This window comes from Phyllostomus discolor, chromosome 9 (genome assembly GCF_004126475.2).
Source record: "Phyllostomus discolor isolate MPI-MPIP mPhyDis1 chromosome 9, mPhyDis1.pri.v3, whole genome shotgun sequence".
In the NCBI taxonomy this organism is placed as follows: domain Eukaryota; kingdom Metazoa; phylum Chordata; class Mammalia; order Chiroptera; family Phyllostomidae; genus Phyllostomus; species Phyllostomus discolor.
Window position 1 is genome coordinate 105,415,493 of NC_040911.2, and position 24,784 is coordinate 105,440,276.

General features: G+C 68.8%; 1 protein-coding gene and 1 long non-coding RNA gene across 3 annotated transcripts; both read left to right on the forward strand.

The window, feature by feature from the left end:
- Positions 1 to 3,268: 3,268 nt before the first annotated feature.
- DNAJC5 (DnaJ heat shock protein family (Hsp40) member C5) lies at positions 3,269 to 19,449 on the forward strand. 2 transcript variants are annotated; one of them, XR_004899427.1, is made up of 6 exons: positions 3,269 to 3,396; positions 16,734 to 16,851; positions 17,274 to 17,487; positions 17,870 to 18,041; positions 18,123 to 18,189; positions 18,466 to 19,449. XR_004899427.1 is itself a non-coding variant. In XM_028524335.2 (5 exons), exons 2-5 carry the CDS (start codon positions 16,745 to 16,747, stop codon positions 18,567 to 18,569), a joined length of 597 nt encoding a protein of 198 aa, XP_028380136.1. In that variant the 5' UTR covers positions 3,269 to 3,396; positions 16,734 to 16,744; the 3' UTR covers positions 18,570 to 19,449. The 2 variants fall into 2 exon arrangements, 1 of the variants encoding a protein (XP_028380136.1); XM_028524335.2 differs by lacking the exon at positions 18,123 to 18,189.
- Positions 9,160 to 21,664, forward strand: LOC118496867. The gene is made up of 3 exons (XR_004899428.1): positions 9,160 to 9,171; positions 19,972 to 19,981; positions 20,255 to 21,664. It is a non-coding gene; the product is annotated as an uncharacterized LOC118496867 (long non-coding RNA).
- The last annotated feature ends 3,120 nt before the right edge of the window (positions 21,665 to 24,784 follow it).

Here is a 24,784-nt window from a genome sequence, read left to right on the forward strand (position 1 = left end):
CCGCCACACTGCCCCCCCCCGGGGGAGGTTCAGGGGCCGGGCAGGGCTGGGCGTGGGGCCCGCTGGACCTCCACTGTTGCCTTCCCTCAGGAGCTCCGAAGATCTCCCCCCGCTTTGAAGCTGCCACACCCCAGCAGCCTCTCCCCCAGTGTCCCAGGTGCCAGGTGTGTGTGGAGGGGCAGCTCGTGCCTTACCGCCTCTCCGCGGGCCCAGACCTCACCTGCGTGTGACCTGTGCACCCCGGGGGACTGCTGTCCACGTGCACGTTCCTCCCCTGGAGTTAGACGCTGCAGCGGCGGGGTGCGGCGGGGTGCAGCAGGACTCCCAGCTGCTGGTCGTCCCCGTGAGGTACCTGATGGGCAGTCCGTCAATAAAGCTTTCCTTCGGGGACCATGCACTTCCTCTCGTGTGCGTGTTGTCCTTCGTTCAGGGAGGGGACGAGAGCGGTGCACACGGAGGACAAGATTCCGTTGGTCACGGGCCCCCACCCTAGGGAGAGGCAGGGAGGACATGGATGGTCTCAAACACGGATTGCAAGTCTCCGATGCGAAGGAAACGGCGCTTGAGAGATTGGAAAGGTGAGGGACCTGTGTGCTCCCCGGGGAAGGAGCCAGGCTACAGGCTGGGGCTGGGCTGCCCCACGGGCGTCGAGCAAGCAGCTGGGACTTGCCCCACAGAAGCTGCCCGGAGAGCGTCGGGTTGCTCTTGCACAGCTGGTGTGGAGTGAGGCAGCCACACGTCCCTTGTGGCGGCGTGGGGAGCTCACCCAGGGGCCAGGGGCCGTGCACCTGTTCTCAGGACCCTGTAGAGTGCTGGGGCCACGTGGAACCCGTGGCTCCATCTGGGAAGAGGGTGGTGGGCGGCGCGGAGGTGGCCTCCAGGCGCAGACGCTGCCGAGGGGAGGGAGGGCAGGCTCCAGGGGCAGCGTCCAGTAGGGGAGCAGCCCCACGGCGGGCCTTCCTCCAGCAGGGGCTCAGTGAGGTTTTCTTTCTGATCTTTGTTTTTTTTATATTACTTTTAGTCCCCTTCTATTCAGTTTCCAAGGTCCTCTGTCTACAGGACTCATTACAACAAGGCATTCTCAGAAACCTGTGTGATCCCCTGACTGCTCCCACCCAGCTGCTGTGGTTGCTACTCGTTCATCAAATATTTGGGTGCCTTTTTTTTTTGAAGATTTTATTTATTTTTAGAGAGCGGAGAGGAGGGAAAAAAGGGAGAGAAACATCAATGTGTGGTTGCCTCTTCTGTAGCCCCGACTGGGGACCCAGGCATGTGCCCTGACTGGGAATTGCACCGCAGACCCTCTGGTTTGCAGGCCGGCACTCAATCCACAGCAGCCAGGCTGTCTTTACTCCAGCGTGTCTTCGTGCAGAAGCAAACAGGAACGTGGATTCCCATTCCCTTCTCTGCGCCAAAGATGCCGCAGTGTCACCACCATGTCCAGAGGTGCTACCTGCACCCACCTCTTGGGCCCGTGCCCAGGAGCCTCCTTCTCTTGCTGCCTGCGTGGTGCACCTGCCCGTTCCCAGCATCCTGGGTTTACGGCGGGAAACCCCCTCACTGGGAGCCTCGCCCCTCCCCCGGGGCCAGAGAGCCAGGCTGGCCCAGATGTCACAGCAAGGAAGGGTGGCGACCTCCCATGGCTGCAAAGAGCTCGAGTGGGACAGTACCAGAGTGAGCTGGTTCCGAGGGCGGAGAGGCGTTGGCCCGACCCTCAAGAGCCTTGCCCTTGGACGTTTTGGGTGGGACATGGTGTTTCCCCAGATGACAGGTGTGTGGGAGGAGCTGGCGAGAGTGGTGGGGACAGGGCACCGCTGGGCTGGCTTTGGAGGGCGGCCCGCCTCGCCCGATCAGAGGGCGTGTGAGGTCCAGGACCCGGCTGCGCCCGCTGCTGTCCACATCTCACCAGCATCCTTCCTGAGACTTCCTCCGAACAGGTTGGCTTGTGTGTTTATGAACACCTGTGGGAATGCACTTTTCATGTGGCGTGCATCTTGCGCTTCTTACCTTCCAGAGGCATCACAAGCATTTGTTACCACGTAGCCTTTCTGTCCGTGGGTGTCCGTGTGCAGCAGGCCTGTGTCCCTTCTCACTGTTCCAATAAACCCTCAAGAGCAGCCTAGTGCACACGCCTTTTTCTGTTTCCAGGGAATGGGTTTCTAGGAAGAATGTGACTGCACGGAACTGCTGGGTCAGGGAGGGGCTCAGTAAGGCCTGGTGCATCCATTCTTGCTGCTCCCAGCCCAGTGCAATCTGAAACGGGTGCCAGGTCCGTTTCGTTTTCTCCGTTCTATGATTCTCGCCCCAAACCTCTCATCCTCTTGGATCAGGAGACATAGCTATCAGCCTGCCTTTTCTTGCTGCCTGCTTGACGTTGCACGAGGCAACTACTGCCAGGAGACTTCCCGAGCTCTCTGCCCCTTACAGGCCCTGAACCTGGGACCGACCAGCCGGTTTAAGGGAATAGCGCGATGGCAAAAGGTGGAAGGAAGAAGCGGGCGGAGGTAGACGGGGCAGAGCGCAATTGCTGGCAGGCAATAGACCGTGGGGCCGCTACACTCGGGGAGTCTAGGTAGCGAAGGGCGGCGAGGGCTTCCCTCCCTCGGGTCCCTAAGGTGAGCGGGGGGGGGCCCCGCCCGGGCAGAGAGGGACGTGAGTGGAAGCTGCTCCGCCCTCCCGCGCCACCGTGTGTGGGAGGGCCGGGGAGGTGGGCTGGACGCCGGCGGGGGCACTGGGGTGGCTCATCAGGCGGAAAGGAAGTTCCGGCGGCGAGCAAGCGCCAGTGCCACCGCAGCTGGGGAGCGCGGCCGGCCTCCGGCTCTTCGCCGACCCGGTTCGTCTCCCGCCCTTTGACGAGGACGGTTACGTTTCCTCCATCTTACGTAAAGCGCTGAGCAAGCTCAGGTCAGGACAAGTCCCCGCACCTCTCCGGGCCGGCCTGCCGCAGCGCCGGCCGGCCCACCGAGAACACCCAGTGTAAGGCCTGGCGGCCCGCGCTTCCGGCTCCGCGGGGCCAGCTCCGCCCACAGCGCCGGAGACCCGCCCACCGGCTGTCACTTGGGACCCCGCCCTAGAGGGCGGGGCCTCTGCACGGTGCTCTGGGCGCACGCGCAGTTGGCCCCGCCCACGGCCAGGAACCGGCAGGGCCCACGTCCTTCCGGGGGCGCGCGCGCCGGTGCGGGTGCGTGAGCGTGCACGAGCGTGCGTGCCCCCGCCGCTTCTGCCGGTTCTGCTCCCGCGCCCTCTGCCGCTGCCCCCGCTGCCGCCGCCGCCGCCACTTCTGCCCGGGGTCTCCGAGGCGCTGCCTGGCTGAGGAGCGTCGGCCGGCTGCCCACGAGCATCGCGCAGCGGAGCCGCGGAGCCGGCGGGCGGGCGGGCGGGCAGGCGCGCGGACAGGTGAGCTCGCGGCGGGCCCAGTGGGCCTCCCGTCAGGCCGGGGCGGGCGGCGGGGCGAGGGGCGGCGGTATGCGCTGGACGCCTCGGGGCGAGGGGTGCGCGCGCTGTGCGGGGGTCTCGGGGCGTGGGGTCCTCAGGGTGCGCGGGGCCTCGAGACAGGGGGCGGTGCGCCGCAGCCGGAAATGGCGGCGACCCTCCCTCGGGGCCCGGCCGCGGGGTGGGCGGGGGCGGGGCTTCGTGGAGGCCCGCGGCGGCCGCCCGGCCGGTGGACGCTGCTGCCGGGAGAGGCCCCTGCGGCGGAGCAACCCCCTGGCGGGCGGAAAGGTGCGCCTTCCGCACGGGCCCGGCCCCGCGCGTGCCTCTGTCGGGTTGGCCCTGCAGGGCGCGGCGGGCGGGCCCCCGCGCGCGGGTGGGGCCGCGCCCGGGGGTCTCGGGCTTCCTGGTCCGTCCCGGTGCCGCCGGGTCGGGGCGCGCGCGCGGGCTCCCCACCCCCACCGTCCCCGTGACCGACGGGAGGGTCTGCCTTCCTGCGCGGCGGTGCCTGTTTCGCTTCTAACTTGTGTGTTAGGTCTGGATTAAGGATTCCCCGTTTCGTTGCCTAAGAGGATTTCTCGAAATTCGCCCGATCGTGTCATACAGAGAAAGGAAGCAAAGGTCCTGGTTTTATTTCTTCTTTCGGGCTTAGGCCCGACCGGGGACTTTTTAACCAGCGGCCGGTATAGCCTCGGCGGTGCCCTGTCTGAATTGGCAGACGCCGCCGTCCCCACTTAGTTGCGTGTTTAAAAACTATCTGGAAGGCGAGAACCTCCAGTAAAAATCGCCCCATCTGTTGCCGTGGCCGCGTTAAGGTTTTATGTTCGTTCACTGGCTTCTCTCTCGGTGGAGGTTTCAGTGAGTTTCGGGACCCAGTGATGTGTCCCCGCCTGGGCTTCCGGGACCCCAGCGCGGGGTCCTGGGGTCAGGGCTCTGGGCGCTGGGGGCCATGCCAAGGACTGTAGGGCAGCCCTGGCTTGCAGGCTGGTCTGCTGCTTGGGCGATGCAGATGGCTCTGCCCCCCCCCCCCCCAAGTCACTGTAGATGGCCTGGTGACCGGCGCAGGACTCGGAGGGAGAGATGTGTTACAGGTCCCCGCGGCCCGAGCACGGGGCTGTGTGGAGGAGGCTGAGCCCTGCTGAGGGGCCCTGTGGGGGCGCCCCTGTGGCCTCTGGGTGGGGACCCTTGGAGAGGGTGCCTGCCAGGTCCCCTGCCCCTCACTCCGGGACCTGTCAGCCCCCGGCAGCCCCATGGGCCTCTGTGCTGGTCTCTGAGCAAGGTCCTGTGCTCAGGGCGCAGGTCTGCCCGGCCCACTCAGCTTCCTCCCGCTCATGCTCCCTGGGGCCAGGGCTGCCTGGACCCCCCGCCAGGCTGCTGTCCTCCCGGAGACTGGGCCAGGTCTGTCACACTCAGCGTCTCCCTGGGCGGTGGGTCCCTGGGGAGACCGCATGGGGACACTGGTTGCTGGTGCACACCCAGGACATGCTTGGCGAGTGAATGAACATGGGAGCCTGGTGACCGACAGCTGTGTGATGGGCACGATGACCTTGTTGCTGGGCCGTGACGGTGGGCGTGGGCGGAGCCGGGGGTCCTGGGCTATGCGGGAGGTCCGTGGCAGATCCCTGCCCTTTGGGCCAGCGGTGAGGCAGGTCAGTGAGGTGCTGGGGACTGCTCCGTGCACCTCGTTGCAACTTCTGTAATTCTTTCAAAATGAGAAGGTTTCAAAATCAGATGTGCCGTTGGTAATGCGTTTAGAAATGTTGTCTTTGGTTACCAGCCCTCCCCCCCGAAAAACACCCCAAGCCCACATGCTCGTCTCCATGTACTCTGTGACGCCCGTGGGTGGAGCGGGGTGAGCAGGGTGGCAGGTGGAGGAGCCTCGTGGAGCGAGCTGGTCCTGAGGTGCTGCTGAGATGGGCGCTGGGACGGCCGAGGGGGCCCTGGAGGCGCGGCCACACGGGCACCTGGCGCCCACGCTGGCTCTCAGGGGGGCTTGGTGGTGTCTCTGAGGTGACTTTGTGGGTCTGCAGGGGCCGGGCGTTTCTCAGCCGGTGCCGCCCCGAGTCCCCTCGCGTGCAGAGAGTGGGGGTTACATGCTCAGGTGCGCGTGCCCTGTACGCCGTCACTCGCTCACCCTCCGACCGGGCTCCGTCCTGTCCTGCCCCCTCAGAGTCCCACGGCCAGCCGCTCAGGGCACGCCTGTGGAGCCCCGGCGTGGAGGGCTCGCGCTGCCCCAGGTGCAGGAGTTTGCTGAGTGGACGGCTACAGTGCAGTGAGGCTGGGGGTCGAGATGCAGCAGAACTTGACCTGAAGTGGGAGTTTGCTTCTAAAGTCGGGGGGTAGGATGAGCAGGACGCACGCAGGTACAGTGGCCCGTGGGAACTCCCCGGACTCTCCCTCAAGTGGTCTGTGCAGACGTGGGGCGGCGGGCCTCTGCGCGGGCCGGCGCCCTCCGGCACGGTGCACTTTCCCGGAGTGAGCAGCACCGGCAGGCACGTGTCTGCCGGTCTCCCGGGCGGCTTTTTCGGAATATTGGGGGCACAGACAGCGCACCGCTGATCCCTGGCTCGGAGCCCCGGTGTCACAGCAGGCCACGGCGTGTGCCCTGCGGTGGGCAGACCTCCTCTGGGCTGCGGACGGCAGCGGGCTCCCCGGGGGAGACTCTCAGCTCCCGATGCCCGCCCCCAGATGAGGCTGGGGTGCGTGCCTGCCTGCAGTCGGGGTCGGGGCGTGTGGGGAGTGGTGGGTGGGCGGGCGGGCAGACGCCTGGTGGGTGGCTGCTCGGAAACGAGGGGCGAGGACACTGTAGAGCGGGGACGCCGAGTCTGCCAGGACGGGGCTGCCCTCGGGCAGTGACCTCCCCGAAGGGGATTAGTGCCGCCTCGCTGAGCGGCCACCCCGAGGATTTCAGGATTAGATTGCCAGACCGCCCTCCGCCGAGGTTTCGTCTGTCCTTGTTCTTCGCACTCACACTTGGTCTGCTCGAGTTCTGCCTCAGCTCTCGGCGCTGGCAGGGAATAGACTCGGGTCTTCGGCAACAGAGTTGTCCTGAACCCCAGGAGTTTTGCAGACGTGCTGGGAGTCAGCACTGGGACTTCGGAGCTTGCACCCTGCTCTGAAGAGGGAAGTGCCGGGCGGCGGCCCTAGAAGGGGCACCACACCCGGCTTCCCTGGGCGGGCCGACCCGTGTGCAGGAACAGCCCACCTGCTCCCAAAGCCGCCGTGCACGTGTCCGCAGACACAGCTCCTAAGACCGGTTCTGTCTGCTGACCCCGGTGGTGTTTTTAAACAGCGTGACCCCTGGCGAGTGGTGGGGATGGTTCCTCGAATGTGTGTGGATGAGGGTGGCCGGTCATCGTGGGCTGTTTGTGATTTCCTTGTCCTTCCGACTGTCCCGCTCGGCCCGTGTGTCCCCAGCAGCCGCGGGGGTTTCCAGGAGGAAATGTGCGGTGGTCGGTGTCTCCCCTGCTGTGTCCCAGACCTCCGGTGCCAGCGGGCTACAAAGTTGCAGCTCTGGGAGTCAGAGGATCGGAATGCCGCTGATCAGCTGTGCCCCGCCCTGGCTATCTCCAGAGGGCGGGCCTCTTTCTTAGAGCCTCCTGGCCCTGTCAAGGGGAAAGGTGGCGTGGTGACCCCAGGGGAACCCAAACTCCTGTCCCACGCCGACCCTGCACAGGGCCGGGCGCCGAGTGCCGGGGCTCCTCAGACGCCCGTGCAGGGGGCGCGGAGGGCCACCGCCCAGCTCGCAGCCCCCCTTCTCTGGGGAAGGGTTAGCTGTACAGCAGGTGCTGGTCTCCAGGTGGGCTGCCTGTTCCGTGCTCCCAAGTTGGACTGGAGCGTCTGAGGTGACTGGTGATAGGCTGGGTCCTTCCGCCGTGTGGTTCCGGCCGAGCTCCGTGCTGCCGGCCCGTCCCTCCCCTGCCGGCCCCCCTGGCACTTTGGTGCCGGTCCAGCTACTGCTGCAGGGCCTGGTGCTGAGAGCTGTAAATGTGGGGAACGTTACTCTTTCAAGTGGGAATTCAGTTACATGTTGCTAAAAGAAAGGGTGACGAAACCTAAACTGAAGTAACAATTTAGTTGTAAATGAAACTGAACCGTTTAGTTTGGATGGACTTGCTTAAGTTCTAGAAATCAGCCAGCATCTGTCTTGTCTTTGATCCTCACCCGAGGACGTTTCTCCTTACGTTTAGAGAGCGGAGGGGAGGGAGGTGAGCATGTGCGAGCGGGTAGTGTTGACCCGTGGCCTCCCACGTGCCCGGGCTGGGGGCCGGGCCTGCTGCACCAGGGACTGGAGCAGCACCCCAGGCCTGTGCCCTGACTGGGAATCGAACCAGCGACCCTGTGGTTCCCAGGCCAGTGCTCAGTCCACTGAGCCACACCAGCCTGGGCTAGGCAGCATTTCTTAACTCGTGCAAGAGCAGGTGCCCCCTGTGTGAAACTGCTTCTCACGAAGTTCCCTAGAGGGTGCCCTCCGCCCCCAATAGGCGTCACAGGGCCCTGCTGCAGCTGGGGAAGAGGCCCGAGGGATGTGGCGCGGGCCCCCGGGCAGCCTCGCGCAGCAGCTGTTGCCCAGCCCCGCCGACGAGGGGACGGAGAGCGGCCTGTCTCCCCGTGCAGGTGTGCGGCGTTGAAGGGGTCACTGTGTGTGACGTGCCCACACAGTGTGTGTCACACAGGATTCCCGCCCCTTGCAGTGCTGGAGCACCCTCCTCCGGCCTCGTCTGCCTGGTCGGGAGCCCCACCTGACTGGTGCCGGGGCACCCCCCACCCCCACCCCCACCCTCGGCCCGTCCTTTGTGCAGACGTGGGCATGGCGGGCTGGCCAGGGGACGCCTGCTGTCCCCGGCAGGTGCATCGCAGGGTGTGCGCCTGCTGCAGGTGCAGGAGATGCTGTGGCCTCACCTGTGGCGTGTCACCAACTCCGGCATCAGCCGGCCCTCCTGGTGCCGCCCCGGGGAGGGGTCACCGGCCGTCAGCAGTCAGCATCGCGCTGAGCTGCCCCGGGCCTGGGAGCTCTGCCACAGCGCCTGAGCCGGTGGGGACAAGGGGCAGGCCCGGGCTCAGCCCCGGAGCCCCGCGTGTGCGCCTGCGAGTTGGGGTTCTCTGGGAGTCTGGCGGCACCTCCGGTGACAGGCAGGACTGCGGGCGCGGCCGGAGTGGCGGGCATCACGGTGGTCCGCAGCCCAGACGGGACGCGCCCCACTCTCTCCCTGGGGTGCACGCCGCCTCAGCAGCAGGTCACTGAGGAAGGGCCCTGTCTGGGGTCTGGACAGAAGCCTCGACTGCCCACGGCAGGAGCCCAGCGGGCACTCCCCGCTGCTCTGCTGGGCGCGGGGCGGCGGCTCTGTTGGTGGTGAGGTCACAGTGCAGGAGCCGGGCCCGGAGGGGCGCACCCTGGGCCCGGGCGTCCAGGTCCTTTCAGTCCAGGGTCCTTTCAGTCCAGGGTCCAGGACGGCAGGACGCCCTCCTTTGTGGCCAGGCCCAGGGCGAGTGGTGGGGAGGCTGGTGGCATGCTGCGCTTCGGGGGCGGCCCCACGGCCTCGGGTGTGGGGTCCTTGGCTCTCGCGCCTCGAAGGCCGGCGGGCGAGTGCGCCCTTCTGCTCTCAGGCCGAGCGCCCCGTCGCTGCGTGTTCTGAGCGTGTTCTGCGCGTGTTCTGCGCCGTGAGGAGGGCGCGTGGGGGACACTCCCTGCAGTCGGGAGTGCGGGCGGGTGATGCAGCCCCGGCCCCTCAGGCCGCCCGTGTTGGAGCTCGCCGGTGCTCCGACACGGCCCTGACAGCGTGGGTGCGCCTGTGCCGGTCCCGGTGGCCCGTTCCCTCCGACCCGCAGGGTGTGACTGGGTGTGATTTGGGGTTTGGAGCAGGCGACGGGTTCGGGCCGGCGCACGCACACTGCTGGTCCCCTGCGCCTCTTCGCGGTGCTGGGGGCCGCCCTCCCTGACGCAGGGCCCGCTCCGGGCCCACCGCTGCTGCCGGGCCCTCCGGCCGGCCGTTCTCCTGCAGACTCCGCGGGGGTTGGACGCCGCCGTCTGGGGCCCCGGGCCGGGCCCAGGCCACACGAGGCCCGGCAGCAGCTGCCTCCCCAGAAGGCTGTGCTGGTGGCCGCCGCAGGGCATGTGCCGCTGTTCCCTGACTCGTCACCTGGTGAGTCACCCTGGTCCCGGCCCAGCGTGATGACTGCCGCCCTCGGCGGTCCTCGGTCGGGTGCTAGCCCGGGCCTCTGTGTGACGTGACTCGGCCCTTCCTCCCCTCCCCCTTCCCCTCCCCTCCCCCGTCCCCCACCTCCTCCCTCCCCCTCCCCCTCCCCCTCCCCCTCTGAGTCTCCCTCGACCTTTCCCTTCACACCGTTGAGGCAGGGATTTTGAGATCGTGTTCTGTGGTCATAACCTTGAACTTGTTTGTCTGTGAGTTTATTGCCGAACCCTACTTTCACTTGTGGAAACTGTTTATTGTAGCCCCAGGGGCCGGTCCGGCCACATTCCTGATGACCCCCGGTGGCCGGGGGCCCAGGGTGGGTACGGCAGCCCGGAGGCCGTCGCAGCGGCGTCCCCGGAGACTGCAGACCCGCGGTGTGGCCTCCCGCTGCTGACCGGCTCCGCCCAGGCTGCGAGGCCGAGTCCGTGTGCGAGTCCCTGTGCGGAGGGGCGGCGGCTCCGGGAGCCCCTGTCCTCACGCAGACGCCCGTGGTGGCAGGCGTGTCGAGCAGGGCCGCTGGCGACGTGCACAGGAGCACCAGCGGACTGGCGGGCTTTGTGGATGCTTGAGACCGCCTCGGGTGGTGTCAGAGGTTCCGGGTGAAGGTGCGAGGGTGGGGCGCAGCCCTCTGACCCTGGAGCAGCGTGGGGGCGGGGCGCCGGCCCCACGCCGAGAAGCCCTCGCGCACACCACGGTCGGTCATCCGAGGACGAGGGCCCCCCGCCTCAGGGTCGGCTGGGGCAGCGTGGGCTCAGACCCCCCATGCGCATGGGCCCCACGCAGCTCGGACTGAGCGAGCGGCTCACGGTCAGCGGTCAGCCGCAGCGGCGGGGGGGAGGGGGGCCCGGGACCAGGGCGCTGGGCTGTCTCACGTCCACCTCACTCCGGACGGAGCGGTCTGCCTGGGCTCAGAGACTCGAGGAGAGTGGGGGACAGTCTGCTTCCTGCCTGAGACTGAGAACTTAGACGAAGCAGAAAGTGGACGAGGTCAGGAGGACGCGGCGCGGTGAGGGGGGCTGCTGGAGCTCGCCCCCAGAACAGCGGCGTGGCCGGTTTGGCTCCTCACTGCAGCGGAAGTGCAAGAGCCCACACCCACCAGCAACGCCGTCGTGAGTGGGGAGAACCGTGGACCAGGGTCTCTGTGGCTTTTGAAGCCAGAGGTGTCGGATCGGTGTCCCGGACAGACGGACAGCCTCTCAGTGGCCGGCCAGTGCCACCGACAGGGTGCCCCGTTTGCCCGTCCTCAGTGGCCCGTCTGGGGTGCCGACGCCGGTGGCCGGGTGCCATTCCGCCCTGGCGAGGGGGCCCCAGGAGGCCGGCACGGACGTGGCTGAGGCGCCGGGCTGGGGTGGGCAGCTGCGGGGGCCCTGGGGTTCCCTGCAGCTCCGTGCCCCACGCCTGCTCCTGCCGAACCACCCGAGGTGAGGGGCCGGGGCTTGGCTCCTCCGGTCTGGGGTCTCGGGCTGGCACCGCCTTGTGGACGGCAGTGAGCACAGCGGACGGGGACGGCGGGTCGTGGGGAGACCACCGGGGGTCTCGGGCTGCACGGGGACGGCCGGGGCTCACGTCCTGCAGCGCCTCCCGCTGCGGCCGCTCCAGTCTGTGACTTCTGACGAGGGCGCGCCCGTGCTTCTCGGAGGAGCGGTGACCCACGGCGTTCCCCGGCAGGCCTCCGCGCGGGCGGTGTGTCCCCTCTCCTGGATGAGCGCTGGGGCCGTGGGGTCTCTGGGGAACTCCCCGACACGGCCAGGGGGCCGCCCTGCACCGCGCCCCCCGGCGGGGTGAGGTTCTAGTCGCAGCCCCCGGCCCCCCTCGCGGGGTCACCACTCCTCAGAGCTGTTCTCGCAGGCGCTGGCTGGGGTCTCGTGGCAGTGTGAACGTGGACTTCCCGAGGGAGGGGAGGCCCACGGGCCTCCTCCCGCCTCTGTTTCGGCATGGCCACCAGGGCCAGCCGTGCCGCGGGGCCTGGCCCTGCCCTCCAGAGACTTGCTCCTCGGCAGCTGCCCTGGGCGGTCAGAGCAGGCGGCCGAGCCCCCTTCAGCAGGAGAGGGGAGCGTAGCTGGTGGTCTCCGGCAGCTCGGGGGTGGGGGGACCCCGGCGCCGGCAGCAGCTGAGCCGCACGGTGTCCGGCTGTCTTCTCGACCTCGGAGCGTACCGCTGAGCCGTGTCCGGGGGAAGCGCAGCGGCAGTTGCGTGCAGCAGGGGCGCTCGTCGGCGTCCGGACGCAGGGACGTGGGGGCGTCCGGGGTCGTTCCTGGCTGTCACTCGGGGGGTGGGGTCCGGGGTTGATGCTGCCGCCGGGCATCCCGACCGCGACACTGTGGGAGCTCCTTCCCGGGTGCGAGCTCCACGTACCGGCCCCCGAGGACAGGAGTCGGTCTCCTGCTGAGGTGTCCTCGACCCTGCGCTTCCCGGGGCGGCACATGGGGTTCTCCCAGTGGCAGGCTGGGTTCCGAGCAGCTCCCCCCGTCGAGAGTTCGCTGTGGACACAGGAGTCGGGGTGTGGCCCCCCATCTGTCCCGGGGGGCACAGGCGTGGCGTGCGGGGCAGGGAGGCAGTCTGCTCGCCCCGTGCGCTGCCAGGTCCCCGCTGCCAGGTCCCCGCTGTGAGGACAGCGCGGCAGACGCTGCACGGGAGCTTGTGGAACAATCAGGTGGCCCAGGCAGACACTCGAGGGTGCGCCATGGCAGGCGGCAGGCTCTGCGGGGGATGGGGGTGGCGGTGGGGGGCTGCCCAGGGGTCTGAGTGGGGGGGCGGGAGGTCAGGGAGCCTCCACGTGGGAGGGTCTGGTCTGGCGGGCAGCGGGGGCCTGCTCGGAGCGGGTGGCAGCCTGCTGCCTGGGCGGCACCTGCGTGGGGGCTGCCAGGGGCAGGGCCAAGCCCCAGGGCCCCTGGCGGCCGCGTGGGAGGGCCCACGGAGGGCCGGCGGTGTGTTCCAGAGAGCCTTCTGCTCCCGGGATGCCTGCGTGGGTCCATCTGGCAGCAGCCACCCCAGGACACAGACGCAGTGTCCCTGAAGCAGAGCTGGCCTGAGGGCTGGCCGGGCCCTCCTGGGGCGAGGACTGGGAGCGGGCCACGGGGTGTGGCCAGGCCTTCACCTGGCCTTGGAAGTGCCTCTGAGCCCTGGTGAGCGGGGTGAGGTCAGAGAGGACGGGGGCGCCTCTTCAGACAGCCCCAGGAGATGGAGCACAGGGACGCCGGGCAGGGCAGGTGCAGCTGGGGCCAGTCACCAGCTTGGCAAAGTGGGGGTGTCACTGGACCCCGGGGCTGCAGGCAGAGGACACCGGGGTTTCCCCCAGGGACTGGCGTGGCCCTCAGCTCGGCCTGTGCCTGTGGAGCTGGGTGCTGGGGAGCAGGAGGGCGGTCGAGAGGTTCAGCATGGATGGTGCTCCTCCTTTTAAGACTTCATGTATTTCTGGAGAGAGAGGGGAAGGGAGGGAGAAAGAGAGGGAGAGAAACACCCCTCTCCTGCGCCCCCTACTGGGGGTCTGGCCCGAAACCCAGGCATGCGCCCCACTGGGAATCGAACCGGTGACCCTTTGGTTCACAGGCCGGCCCTCAGTCCGCTGAGTGACACCAGCCAGGACTGCCGGGTAATGTTTTAAGATGACCTTTTCCTCCTGTGCTGGGAAAGTGTTTGTTAATTCTCATCACGAAGGCATGTCTGTTCACTATAGAACATTGGGAAAGTGAAGTATTAAGTTTTCAAGGGTCGATTTTAATGGTTAAAGAACCTCCTGAAACTTCCCCCCCTCTGTCGTGGCCTCCCCTTTGCCGGTGTCCCCTGTGCGGGGAGGGAGGAAGGGCCCTCGCACCTGTGGGCCGAAGTCTGGCTGCAAGGCCGCCGTTCAGCTGAGCAGGAGACGGGAGGTGCGTTGGCCCGGCAGCGGCTGCTCTCCGGCCGGATGCCCGCGGGTTCCTGCTGTCTGAGCGGCTCAGGTCTGCCCTCCCCGGGCAACCAGGCCCAGCTCGAGGCCCCGCCCCTGGGTGCCGGCCCCCCGGGGGTGCACGTGTGTGTGTGTGTGTGCGGGCGTGACACCCGGTCACACACGGGGCCTGTCACCCTGGGGCCGCCACGTCCGCACGGGAGCCCGTGGGTGCGCTTTCTCGTGCTTCTCTTGGGTGACCCCGAGGCTTCGCCCAGAAAGCTGCTCCTGCAGAGGCCGAACCGGGGGGCCCTTTGCTGCGTCCCCAGGGGCAGAGGGGGGGCAGCGTGGCTCCTCCCAGGTCGCACAGCCACGCTCTGTGTCATCCGTGCTTCAACGGGCCGCAGTGGCCGGGCGGCCCAGCAGCCTTGAACTGGCCCAGAGATTTGCTGTTAGTAGTAATACATTTTGTTTCTGTAAAGATTTCATTCATTCATTTTTAGAGAGAGGGGAAGTGGGGGACAGAGGGAGAGAAACATGGATGTGTGGTCGCCTCTCTTGCGCCCCCCACTGGGGACCTGGCCCTCGGCCCGGGCCTGTGCCCCGACTGGGAATCCAACTGGCCACCCTTGGTTCACAGGCCGGTGCTCAGTCCACGGAGATGCACCAGCCAGGGCTGTCGATTGTAACTTTATTTGAGATAATTATAGGCTCACGTCGTTGTAGGGAGTAACACAGGCACTGTGTCTGGTTTCTGCCGGCGGTGACATCTTGTGACACTGGATGTATCGCAGTCGGGATGCTGCGGTTGCCGCCGCCGCCAGCTGCCTCCGGTCTCCCGGTCCTTTGAGGACCTGTGCGCGTGTGCGTTGCTGCTCTGGGTTCTCACCTGTGGGGTTTGCGACGGAACCTCCAGGGTCCAGGTCCTGAGTGCACCCAGCACCGCAGGGACCACCGGGGCTGGTCCCGTCGCTCGGCGCGGCTCCCGGGAGGCCCGTGTGCTCTGCACACCTGCCCTGCTGCCTGGCGGTCAGCGGCCCCTCCGGGTGCCACAGGCAGGCGGGCCCCAGGGGCCGAGCTGCCGTGAGAGTCCTGCAGGGATTCGGTGGGAAGGCGTCCCGTCTGCTCCTGGACCCTCCCGTGGGGCCGGGTCCTGGGTGGGTGGGTCCCGTCCTCCTCCCTCCGCCCAGGCCAGGCCAGCGCTCCCCGTGCGCCCCTCGAGTTGGCCGTGGGCTTGTGGGCACCAGCAGCTCGAGGCCCCCCGCTGAGCAAGCCCCAGTGCGGGGACAGACCTCTCGAGTCCGTCCACTGGCTCGGTGACGGGCGTCGTGCTGTGCCCAGAGGCTGGCCGTCGTGGACCTCGGTGCGCGGGTCTGCCAGCGCGGGCGTGCACGCCGGTCGGTGAGCGCCGCGCCTCTCAGTGGGAGTGCGGGGCCCTGTGACGCGGGCAGCTGCACCCGGCACCTGCAGGCCGCTTCGAGGGGGGGCAGCGCCTCCCCCGGCGGCAGTGGCGAGAGCTCGTGGGCGCCACACCCTCGCCGGCTCCCTGACGCGAGCCGCCCCAGCGGGCGAGCCACAGGACTCGCCCCTGGCGACCAGGGGGGCCGGCCCCTCTCCGTGCACCGTGGCTGCGGCCTGTGTTGCCACGTGTTCCGAGACCCTCCGAGTGGTCGTACGGCTGAGCTGTGTGGGGTGTCCCGTGCACTGCGGGTGCGAGTTACCTCTCAGGTCGACGTGGCGTGAGCACTCCCCGCTGTCCGAGGCTGGCCCTGCGCACGGGCGTCCGAGTGCGTCTCGGACACTGGTGTGGCCGTGTCCTGCACCGGGCGCCCGGAGCCCTCCCGCACGGTTCCCCCGTTGGCGTGGCTGCGGCTGGTCTCGGTCGCTGCCGTCCCGCATACATCGGTTTGTGGATTCCTACAGCAAAGAGAGTTAAGGTTACATTGAGTCTTTGGGTTCATTGGAGAGAAGTGGTGTCTGAACAGTATGAGCCCTCAATTCACGAATCTGGTAAATCTCTCATTCTTTTTTAAGAAAGGTTTTGTGCCCTGGCTGGTGTAGCTCAGTGGGTTAGTGCAGGCCTGTGAACCAAAGGGTCGCCAGTTCGATTCCCAGTCAGGGCACATGCCTGGGTTGCGGGCCAGGTCCCTGATGTGGGGTGTGTGAGAGGCAACCACACATGGATGTTTCTCTCTCTCTCCCTCCCTTCTTCCAGAAACATCGATATGCAGTTGCCTCTCAAGAGCCCCCTACTGGGAACCTGGCCTGCAACCCAGGCCTGTGCCCTGACTGGGAATCGAACCGGCGACCCTGTGGTTCGCAGGCCGGCGCTCAGTCCGCTGAGCCACCCCAGCCAGGGCTCTTACCCTTTTCCATCTTTCACTTCTCTTGGCAGTGTGTGTGTGGTTTTCAGTGTAGAAGTCTTGGATGTCTTTTGTTACGTGAATGCGTGGCTCTGGATGCCGCTGGGGATGGAATTCAGACATTCGTGCGTGCAGCTGTCCCCCGTACTGGCCGGGGGCACGGTCCCAGACCCCCAGCGGGCGCTGTGTCTTCTAGCGGCTGCGTGAGCAGCAGAGTTCCCGCTGCCAGCAGGCCCGGCCCGGGACTGACCGCGGAGCCTGGGGGGAGCAGCGCGCCGTGGCCGCCCCGGCGGCGAAGGTTGTGGGAGTGGCCTCGGGCCTTGTCCAGTAGGATGGGGCGACCTGAGCGCGCGCTCAGCGACACCTGACAGCTGACCTGGTCGCCAGGAGGCCGACAGCCTGTGTTGCCTCCTGTGTGTGAGTTCGAGCCTCTTGGATTTGGTGCGGCTTGCTTCGGGGCTCCCCTGGCGGTGTGTCTCGGGGGCTTTCACGTGTGCGCTCTCTGTGCGTGTCGGCACCCTGTGTCAGGCCACGGTGGGTGGTGGTGGCCCTCGGGTCGTCGGCGCCCGGGCGTTTCTGTTCTCACCTCTTCCGCCACTCCGTCGGTTTCCCAGGAAGGGGTGCAGTGCTCGGACTGGGCGGCTGTGGGGCTGTCTGTCTCTCTGTCCCTGCACCTCTGTCCTCACGCGTGCCCTCCTCGGCCGCCTCTCTCGCCCTGAGTGGCTGCTCCGGGCCGCGGGCAGTCGCTGACGGCCCACAGCCCGCCCCGCGCTCCGCTCGCGCAGGCGGGAGCCGGCAGCCGTGCTGCAGGCGGCGCTGCGGTGAGGAGGGCCCTGTCTGTCCGTCCGTCCGTGCTGAGCCCCCTCTGCCCTCCCCCGGCAGACTCGCCGACCATGGCCGACCAGCGCCAGCGCTCGCTCTCGACCTCTGGGGAGTCGCTGTACCATGTGCTCGGGCTGGACAAGAACGCCACCTCGGACGACATCAAGAAGTCCTACCGGTACGAGGCTGGGGTCGGCTCCCGGGTGGGCGTGGCTGTGTGCGGTGGGTCCCCCCGGAGCTTAGAGCCCTCGCCCTGGCGTGTGCGCAGGCAGTCTGCCTGGGGCAGGCGGTGCTGCGGGGTCGGGGGGGGGGGGGGGGGGGGGGCGGGGGTGCGGGTCTGACCGGCTCGGCAGCGGGGAGTCCGCCGCTGAGGCCCCTCCCCTCGCGCTGGGGCGCCTCCCGCGTGCAGTCTGCCGCTCGGCCACCAGAGGGCGGGGCAGGGCGGGCCTTCGCGCCGCTGGCAGAGGCTTCCCGGGCCCGACCTGGGGGCCGGCTTCTGGGGGGCGGGGAGGGAAGAGCGCAGGGCGGGCGGCCCTGCCCCGGCGCCTCCGCGCAGGGGTCTGCATGACGCACGAGACAGCTCGTGGGCTCGGTCCGCAGGAAGCTGGCCCTGAAGTACCACCCCGACAAGAACCCCGACAACCCCGAGGCCGCGGACAAGTTCAAGGAGATCAACAACGCGCACGCCATCCTGGCGGACGCCACCAAGCGCAGCATCTACGACAAGTACGGCTCGCTGGGGCTCTACGTGGCCGAGCAGTTCGGGGAGGAGAACGTGAACACCTACTTCGTGCTGTCCAGTTGGTGGGCCAAGGTGAGGGCCGGGGGCTGCCGGGCGGGCGGCGGGCGCCTCCACTCTACCCCCCCCCCACCATGAATGGAGTCCCCGCCCGGCGCCGTGGTGCCCGCCCCAGGCACCCTGCGCGCTCGGGCGGGGGCGCCACCGTCCAGGGCCTGGGCCGTGCGCACTGTGGCCTCTGGGGAGACTCGCGGGGGATCTCGCTTGCTGCGTTCTTAACGCCCGCCCCCATTGGCTCAGGCCCGCGTCGCGGGGAGGGGGGAGGGCACGGCTGGGGCCCGCAGGCTCCTCGGGCCGCAGGGGGGCGGGAGCGGGTGACAGGACCGGGACGTGCGGCGGGGGTGCCCCGGGGCTGGGGTCCCCGGCCGGAGCACCCAGGCAGCCGCCCCGCCCCCAGGCCCTGTTCGCCGTCTGCGGGATCCTCACCTGCTGCTACTGCTGCTGCTGCCTGTGCTGCTGCTTCAACTGCTGCTGCGGGAAGTGCAAGCCCAAGGCGCCCGAGGGCGAGGAGACCGAGTTCTACGTGTCCCCCGAGGACCTGGAAGCGCAGCTGCAGTCGGACGAACGGGGTGAGTGTGCCCAGGGCCCGGCCCGCGGGGGGGGCGGCGCCGGGCGGGCCCTCACCCGCGCCAACCTGTCTTGTCAAACAGGCAGGCACTGACACGGTGCCCGGATGTGTGTGTGGCGGCCGGGCCCGTTGGGGACGTGGACTCGGAGGTAAAAGCAGATGCAGGGGCTGTCCCCGCCCGCCCGAGCGGTAGCCGTAGTGCCGGGGGCCCGGCGGGGGGCGGGCCTCGGGCAGACGAGGAAGGTCGTGGGGGTCGGAGGTCGGCAGGCAGCCTCCCCCCGCCAGCGCTGGTCCTGTGCTCCGGCCCCGGCGGGGCGTCCGGCGATGGAGCGGCGCCGCTGCAGGGCAAGTGTGTGCAGGCCGCCCGCCCGCCCGCCCGCGGCCGCCGTCCTCATGCGATGGGCGTGCGTGTGGTTGCTTTTCAGAGGCCACAGACACGCCGATTGTCATACAGCCAGCGTCCGCCACGGAGACCACCCAGCTCACGGCCGACTCCCACCCCAGCTACCACACCGACGGGTTCAACTAAGGGCAGAGCAGCTGGGACTGGCGGATCAATCAGCAGCGGCCCCTGCGACCCCAGAATCATGAACTGTAGTCAGGGAGGCGGGGCGGGGGCCGCTCTGGCCGCAGGGAAGGGGCCCCTCCCGCCCGCGCGCCGCCCCCCGCCCCGGGAAGTTCGTAGCATGCGGTATTTGAAGCAGTGTAGCTACGGTCGCTGTCCCCCGTCCCTCCTCCTCCAGTCGCATGTGTGGGCTTCTGCTCCGTGTCTGTCTGTGTTGTGGCCGCGCGGCGAGGCGTCCCCCGTGCTCCGGGCACGGCCGGGGTGGGTGCTGCTGCAGGGCTGTGGCGTCTGGTCCAGCGGGGCAGCCACAGGCGGGGCCCCCGGGCCAGCCCGCCGGCCAGGGGCTGAACGGGTCCTCCATGCGCTGTCTCGCCCCGTGGTGCTGGGGACCGGGACAGTGTGTGCGGGTCCCCTCCACTCCGTGGGCTTGGCCTTGCGGTGGGGCTTCTCCCGAGTGCGTGTGTGCCGCGCGGACTGCAGGGGCCCCCGGCCCTGAGACCCCCTTCCCTGCCTGTGTCTGGCTCGAGCCCCCCGCTCCACCAGTGCGCCCCTCAGCCCAGGAGCTGGGTCGGCGGCCACGCCCGGGCGGCCTCCCCTCTCCCTTCCCTGCGTTGCCGTCCACACTCCCCTGGGCCCTGCGCCCTGCGCCCCACCGTGGCCCCGCTAGTCCTAGTCGGGCTGAGAGTCCAGGCTCCGGCGGCGCCTGGCTGCCCAGCCTGCTCTCTGCTCCCAGAGCCTCGCTCAGCCCTTCCCCTGCTGCTCCCCGGCCAGAGCCAGAGGTGCCCGGGCCCTGGGGAGGGGCCCGCTGGACCAAAGGCCGGCTCTGGCCTGGGAGCCCCGAGGCCCCTGTCCGTCAGCCCCTCACCCCTGTCTCGGGATGTGGGTCCTCGTGTGTGTCCCAGCCCGTGTGGGTGGCGCCCGTGGCCGCCATGCCGTGGGGATGGGAGCGTGGCCCGTGCAGGCCTGGTCCCTGCAGAGTGGACCCTGCTGTGCGCCCTGAACTGCCAGGAGAGTGGAAGGTGGGCTTGGGAGGCTGGGGGTGTGGTTCCCTGGGTTGGACAGGCCAGAGCGAGCTCCTGCAGCCGCTGTTCTTGCCTGCCGCCACACAGACAGCAGGCTCAGCGGGCTGGGGTGTGGCTGGGAGGCATGGCCGCGTGAGGCTGGAGCTCACGTGCAGGGGCCTGGCCACTCCGGCCCGCTCAGGTGGTCTTGCTTGTTGGATGGTCATGAAGACCCAGCGAGAGGGCAGCCCTGCTCTGTGGCGTCAGCTCAGGGCTGGTGCTGACACCAGGTCTCCCTGCAAGGGAGAGACCCATTGTTGGACCACCCCCCCAACCCCCTTCAACCCAGCCAGGGAGGAGGCAAGGACAGGCCGAGTCCGCCCTGCGGACGCCTCTGGAAGTCACTTGGGAAGTGAGCTGTCCTCCCCAGAGGGACCAAGCACCTTGTCACGACCTTGTGAGTCAGGCAGAGAGCTGCCTGTGCGGTGGCTGTGCTGTCGCTGGCACCCGGGCTGCGCCCCGAGGGGCTGCCGCACGTGTCCCAGTGAGGCCCTGCCAGGAGTCTGCCCGGCGCTGACCTTCCCCTGGGGCGGGCGGGTCTCTGTGGGCTTGGAAATGGCTGACCCGCCCGGCAAGAGTGGGGGGCAGGCCACCTGGGGCGGCGCTGTGGTCGGGCCCCCGTGTGTTTTCCTGTGTCTCGTGGTCTGTCTCCCCGGGGGAGCGGAGCGGCTGAGGCTGGAGAGGCCCCTTGTTCGTGCACTGAGTGGGGGCGACCCTGCGCCTCACCCCAGCGCCGCCCAGAGCGGCGGCCACCTGGGGCCGGTGCCGGTGTCTGCCGGCAGCCAGTGTGTGTGGCCCGAGCGTGGCAGGGTCTGTTTTGCCAAAGGTGGGGCTGGCCGGACAGACCGCCAGCGTGGTGGGCGCCTGAGGGGTCCGGCCGCGGGGCCCGTGCCCGGGAGGCGTCGGTGTTCTCGTTCCAAACTGCTTTAGATGTTGCTGCTCGGGGCCGGAGCCTTCCCAGCCGATGGGTCCGCGCAGCCCGCCCCGTGGGCCCTGGGCTGGCAGTGGGGCGCGCCCTGGCTCCTGTGGGGGGCCACCGGCAGTCTGGGGAGGCCCCCTGCCTCCCTGGCTCCAGCGCGTCCCCCCAGGGCCCGGTGGCAGCAGGGGTGAAGTGGCTGGTCTCACTCCGCTGTCGCTTCTGAGCCGTGAGCGAGCGTGTGGCATAGGCTGGCCCGTGTGTCCTGTTGCCCCGGATGTGACCCCTCCTGTGGAGTCGGCGAGAGCCCCCTTTTTACAGCCCTCACCCGCGGTGGGCGCCACCTGTGCTGCAGGCGTGGCCGTGGGGGGTGTCCGTGTGCACGTGTGTACATGTGTGTGTCGCGCAGCCCTCCTGACGGCTGCTGTGAGCGGCAAAGTGGCCGGTACAATAAAAGGCGGCTTCCAAACGGCCTCTGTTTCTTGGCGTGTCGGGGCGGGCGGAGGGTCCCCCCAGCTCCTCTGCGGGGGGCCCGGAAGAGACCACTGACGCAGCCCCGTATCCAGGGTTTGTGGATGGCCGGCGGGGCACCTGGACTGCCAGGGCGGCCACCGTCGGCCTCCGCAGGGCAGGGCGTCCCCGGCCCCCCCCCCCCGTGGCGGTCGTGCGGCCCACAGGCGTGTGTCCCCGTGAGACGTCTGTCTGGGAGGTGGTGGGAGCCCTCTCCTCGTGGACGTGGAGACTCGGAGACCAGCTCTCGGAGCACCTGAGGGAACCAGTGACCAAGCGTTCTGAGCCGTCGGTGTTGGGACCACGGGGCGGCGGGCAGCGCGGGGCCCGGCCGTCCCCGGAGGAGGGACTCGTGCTGCCCGCCACGTGTGGGCGGCACGCACTGGAACGGGCTGCGCTGTGTTCGACCCCGAGTGCGTGGGCGGCGCTGCCGGGCCGGCTCTGTCCTGGGGGCTGCGCACCGGGGGCTGGCCCAGGGGCCAGGGCTGCCCACGGTGAGCCCCACCCTGTGTGTCTGGGTGTCCGCCCGGAAGTGAAGATGTAATGGTTGTAAAATAAATGTTTTCACTGCAGGCCGGGGCGTGTCTTTCTTACGGGGCCCTGCAGAACCCTGCTTGCGGGGGGGTTGTGCCAAAGGGCCAGCCGGCCTGGGGGCCCCTCCTCGGTCCCCCGGCGGCTCAGAAGTTGCTGCCACCTGCTGGGTCCAGGTGTGGGTGGACGCCCCTGCCCTGTTTTCTGAACACGGGCCGGAAGGAAGCGGCTGCGCGCTTGGGGAGGCCGGGCCCCTGGACGGCTCTGCAGCCCTCGGGACGTGTCGGCCCGTGTCCTCCCTGTGTGCCGCAGACGCAGCAGCGCCCTGTCCGCAGGCCGGGAGTCACCGCCGGGCGCAGACTCAGGTCCCCCGCCGGGCCCTGCGGCGGTCACGGGCCCAGGGGCGGGAGGTGTCCCTGGACCGCGGGTCTGGCCCAGACCTCAGCCACCTTCACGCCTGCAGTTCGCCCACCCCGAGACAAGCGTCGTCCACCTCGGGCTCTGGCCCCCTGGGCGGTGACCCGGAGCTTCGGCCCCAGCCACGTGCGCCCTTCTGCGCTGGGTGGGGGAGGCCCCTGGGGTGTGGGCTGGGGCACCGGGTCTCCCCCTGCGCCCGCGGCCTTGGCTCAGGGCCAGGCCAGAGCATTCTGGAAAAGGGGGGGCTGCTGCAAAAACGCCAGGTAACGCAGCGGGCCCCTCGAGACCCACCGTGCGGACGGAGGAGACGGGAAGTCCCGGGCAGGTTTTCCATCACACCTGCTCGGACGCCCCGCCCTCCCGGCGGTGGCCGCGGCAGTGCTCGCGCGGTGCGTGCAGGTGGTGGTGGTCTTGTCACACTCGTGGCGGGTCTAGGCTGTCTGCTCACCGCCGCACGGTCTGCCGGCGGGGAACCCCAGCGCCCGGGGTCCGGCCCGTGGGCACCGTGGTCGGTGGGCACCAAAGCAGGGCGGGCGCCGGCTGCCTTCCTGGCTCCAGTGGCCTCAGCTGCCCCCCGCCCCCGCCCTTGGCGTCCTCGGGCGTGTTTCCTTGCTGTGATTCTCCGTGGTTCCCTCAGTATTTCCGGTTTTCCCTGCGGGACGCTCGCCGGGAACCGCAAGGAACCCACGCCTCCGCCCTCCCGAGACCCTGTGCTCCTGGCGGGCGTTACTGCGGGCTGGGGGACCTCGCGAGTCCTCCCCTCGACCCTCCGGCCGGGCGCACTGCGGGCAAACCAGGCCGCCTCTAGCGCCTGCGGGCCGGCGGACAGGCGTCGCTGCCTGCCACGTTCGCGTGGGCGGGGCCTGCCGGAAGCCCCGCCCCCCGCATCCCGCGACCTGGCGGAGGGTTCTAGGTCCGCTGGCTCCACCCACTGAGCTGAGTGCCTGGTCTTGTCCCTGGGCCCGCGCCAGGACCCGAGGCTCCCTGGACCTGACCCCGAGGTGAGGGGCCCCTGGGGATGCTTTGGGCCGGACCCGGACCTAGGAGTCGCCTGAATCCGCCCCCAGGCCCGTGTCAGACTTCCTCTTGGGCAGCGTCACCATTTGAAATAGTTTATTCTGGGAGCTGAAGGGGACAGCCGGAAAGTGTCGGTCACACACCTGGGTCTCCGCGGCGGGGACAGGCAGGGCCCTGGGGCCCGGAGTGCCAAGGCCACGCGAGGACTTGCTCTTGCTCAGTAACCACAGCAGGACACGGGGACGGGGGCAACGGCTCCTCGGGGTGTGGGGGAGGGTCACTGGTGTCATCTGCCTGCGCTTAAGAGCGCGTAGGAAACAGCGCTGCCCCAAACCTGGGCGCCCCCACCAGCACGTGCGGCAGCACGCTGTCAGCCCCCAGCCAGGAGCGCAGGGCCCCGGGTCACGGCTGGCAGACCCTGCCGCCCCTCAGGTCCTGGTTTGGGGGCTGCCCCCTCCCTGCCCAACCCCAAGCCCCAGAGGAGTGGAGCCCCTGCTTCAGAGGGACCTGCCGGTCCTGCTGGTCCCACCCTGAAACAGACCCTGCTGGGCACCCCAGTTCAGCTGCGGACCCCCAAAATTCAGGCCTTGGGAGCACCTAGTGCCCCGACCGTGGGACCGAGGCCCCTGTCCGTGCAGATGTGCCGTCCTCCAGCCACACTGGCGGCACACACCTAAGCCAGCTGGGACCGAGGTGCCCGGAGATTGGGGTGACCGGAGCCGGCCCCGGCCCCAAGCCTAGCCACGTGGCACAGAGTGGTTCTTGGCCCCCGGCTGGAAACCCATAGGTGAGCAGAGGCACCCAGGGGTCCTTGCCTGGAGTGTTGGCCCCGAAGTGGCCACCGCTCCCAGCCCAGCCCCTCCTTGGGCCCCGTCTCGTGATAGCCACAGAATGGTCCTCCCACTCGAACGGCCACGTTCTCGCCCTTCTAACCCTGCACAGCCAGATCCGCCTGCCACCCCCTGCCCCTCGAAACCCTGTGACCCCTCCCCTCCTGTTACCCCCAGCCTCCCTCCCCTCGGCTGGGCGTCGGAGCATCTGACGCCCCCAGCCCCGGGCCTGGCCCGGGGACCGGTGCAGGAGGTCCTCCCCCTGGACTCCCCCTGAGGCTCTTGGGCTGTGTCAGGCCTGGGGCCCAGGAGTCCCTGCGCCACGCAGGATGCTTCTGGACTCCAAGGGTACCCGCTGAGGCTCCACAGGGCCCTGCTGGGCCCATGTGTCCTGCCCAAGTCAGCATGTCGACCCTCTGTGCCTGTAATGTCGGACCGGACCCCCGCGGCCCTGAAGGGGTGCCCCAGGCTTCCTCCCGCTGTGACAGCTGCCGGTGGGGAAGGGGCAGCGCCTCGTGGGCTGACGAACCTGAGATTGACCCCGAAGACACCATTCTCAGGTCGGGCAGTCCTGGAGGCACGGCCCGGCGCGGTGGCGGCACCCTCACAGCGGGCATCTGTCTCCTCAGGGAGCCTCGCCCCACGTGTGCTAGGGGCTTCTGGACAAGGGCAGGGACGTGGTGGCTGCTTGGCGGCTCCCAGCTGATGGCCCCCTCCTCCCTCCTCCCTCCCCAGGTGAGAGGGCCGACGCCCCGCTGCAGGGCCACCTGGCCCCCAGCCCTGGCCGGTCCATTGAAGGGTTTCGTGGGTGGGTTCGCCCGGTCCCGGGGTCGCCCCCGAGTCTTCCACTCACACTGGACCCTCCAGATGTGTCCAGCAGCTGCTCCCAGGACAGCC

What these genes read in the sequence shown, in the direction of transcription:
- DNAJC5 (XM_028524335.2), top strand. Translation starts at nt 16,745, where the DNA reads ATGGCCGACCAGCGCCAGCGCTCGCTCTCGACCTCTGGGGAGTCGCTG. An exon ending in GACATCAAGAAGTCCTACCG is followed by an intron (nt 16,852 to 17,273) that starts GTACGAGGCTGG and finishes CTCGGTCCGCAG; the next exon opens with GAAGCTGGCCCTGAAGTACC. An exon ending in TGTCCAGTTGGTGGGCCAAG is followed by an intron (nt 17,488 to 17,869) that starts GTGAGGGCCGGG and finishes CCCCGCCCCCAG; the next exon opens with GCCCTGTTCGCCGTCTGCGG.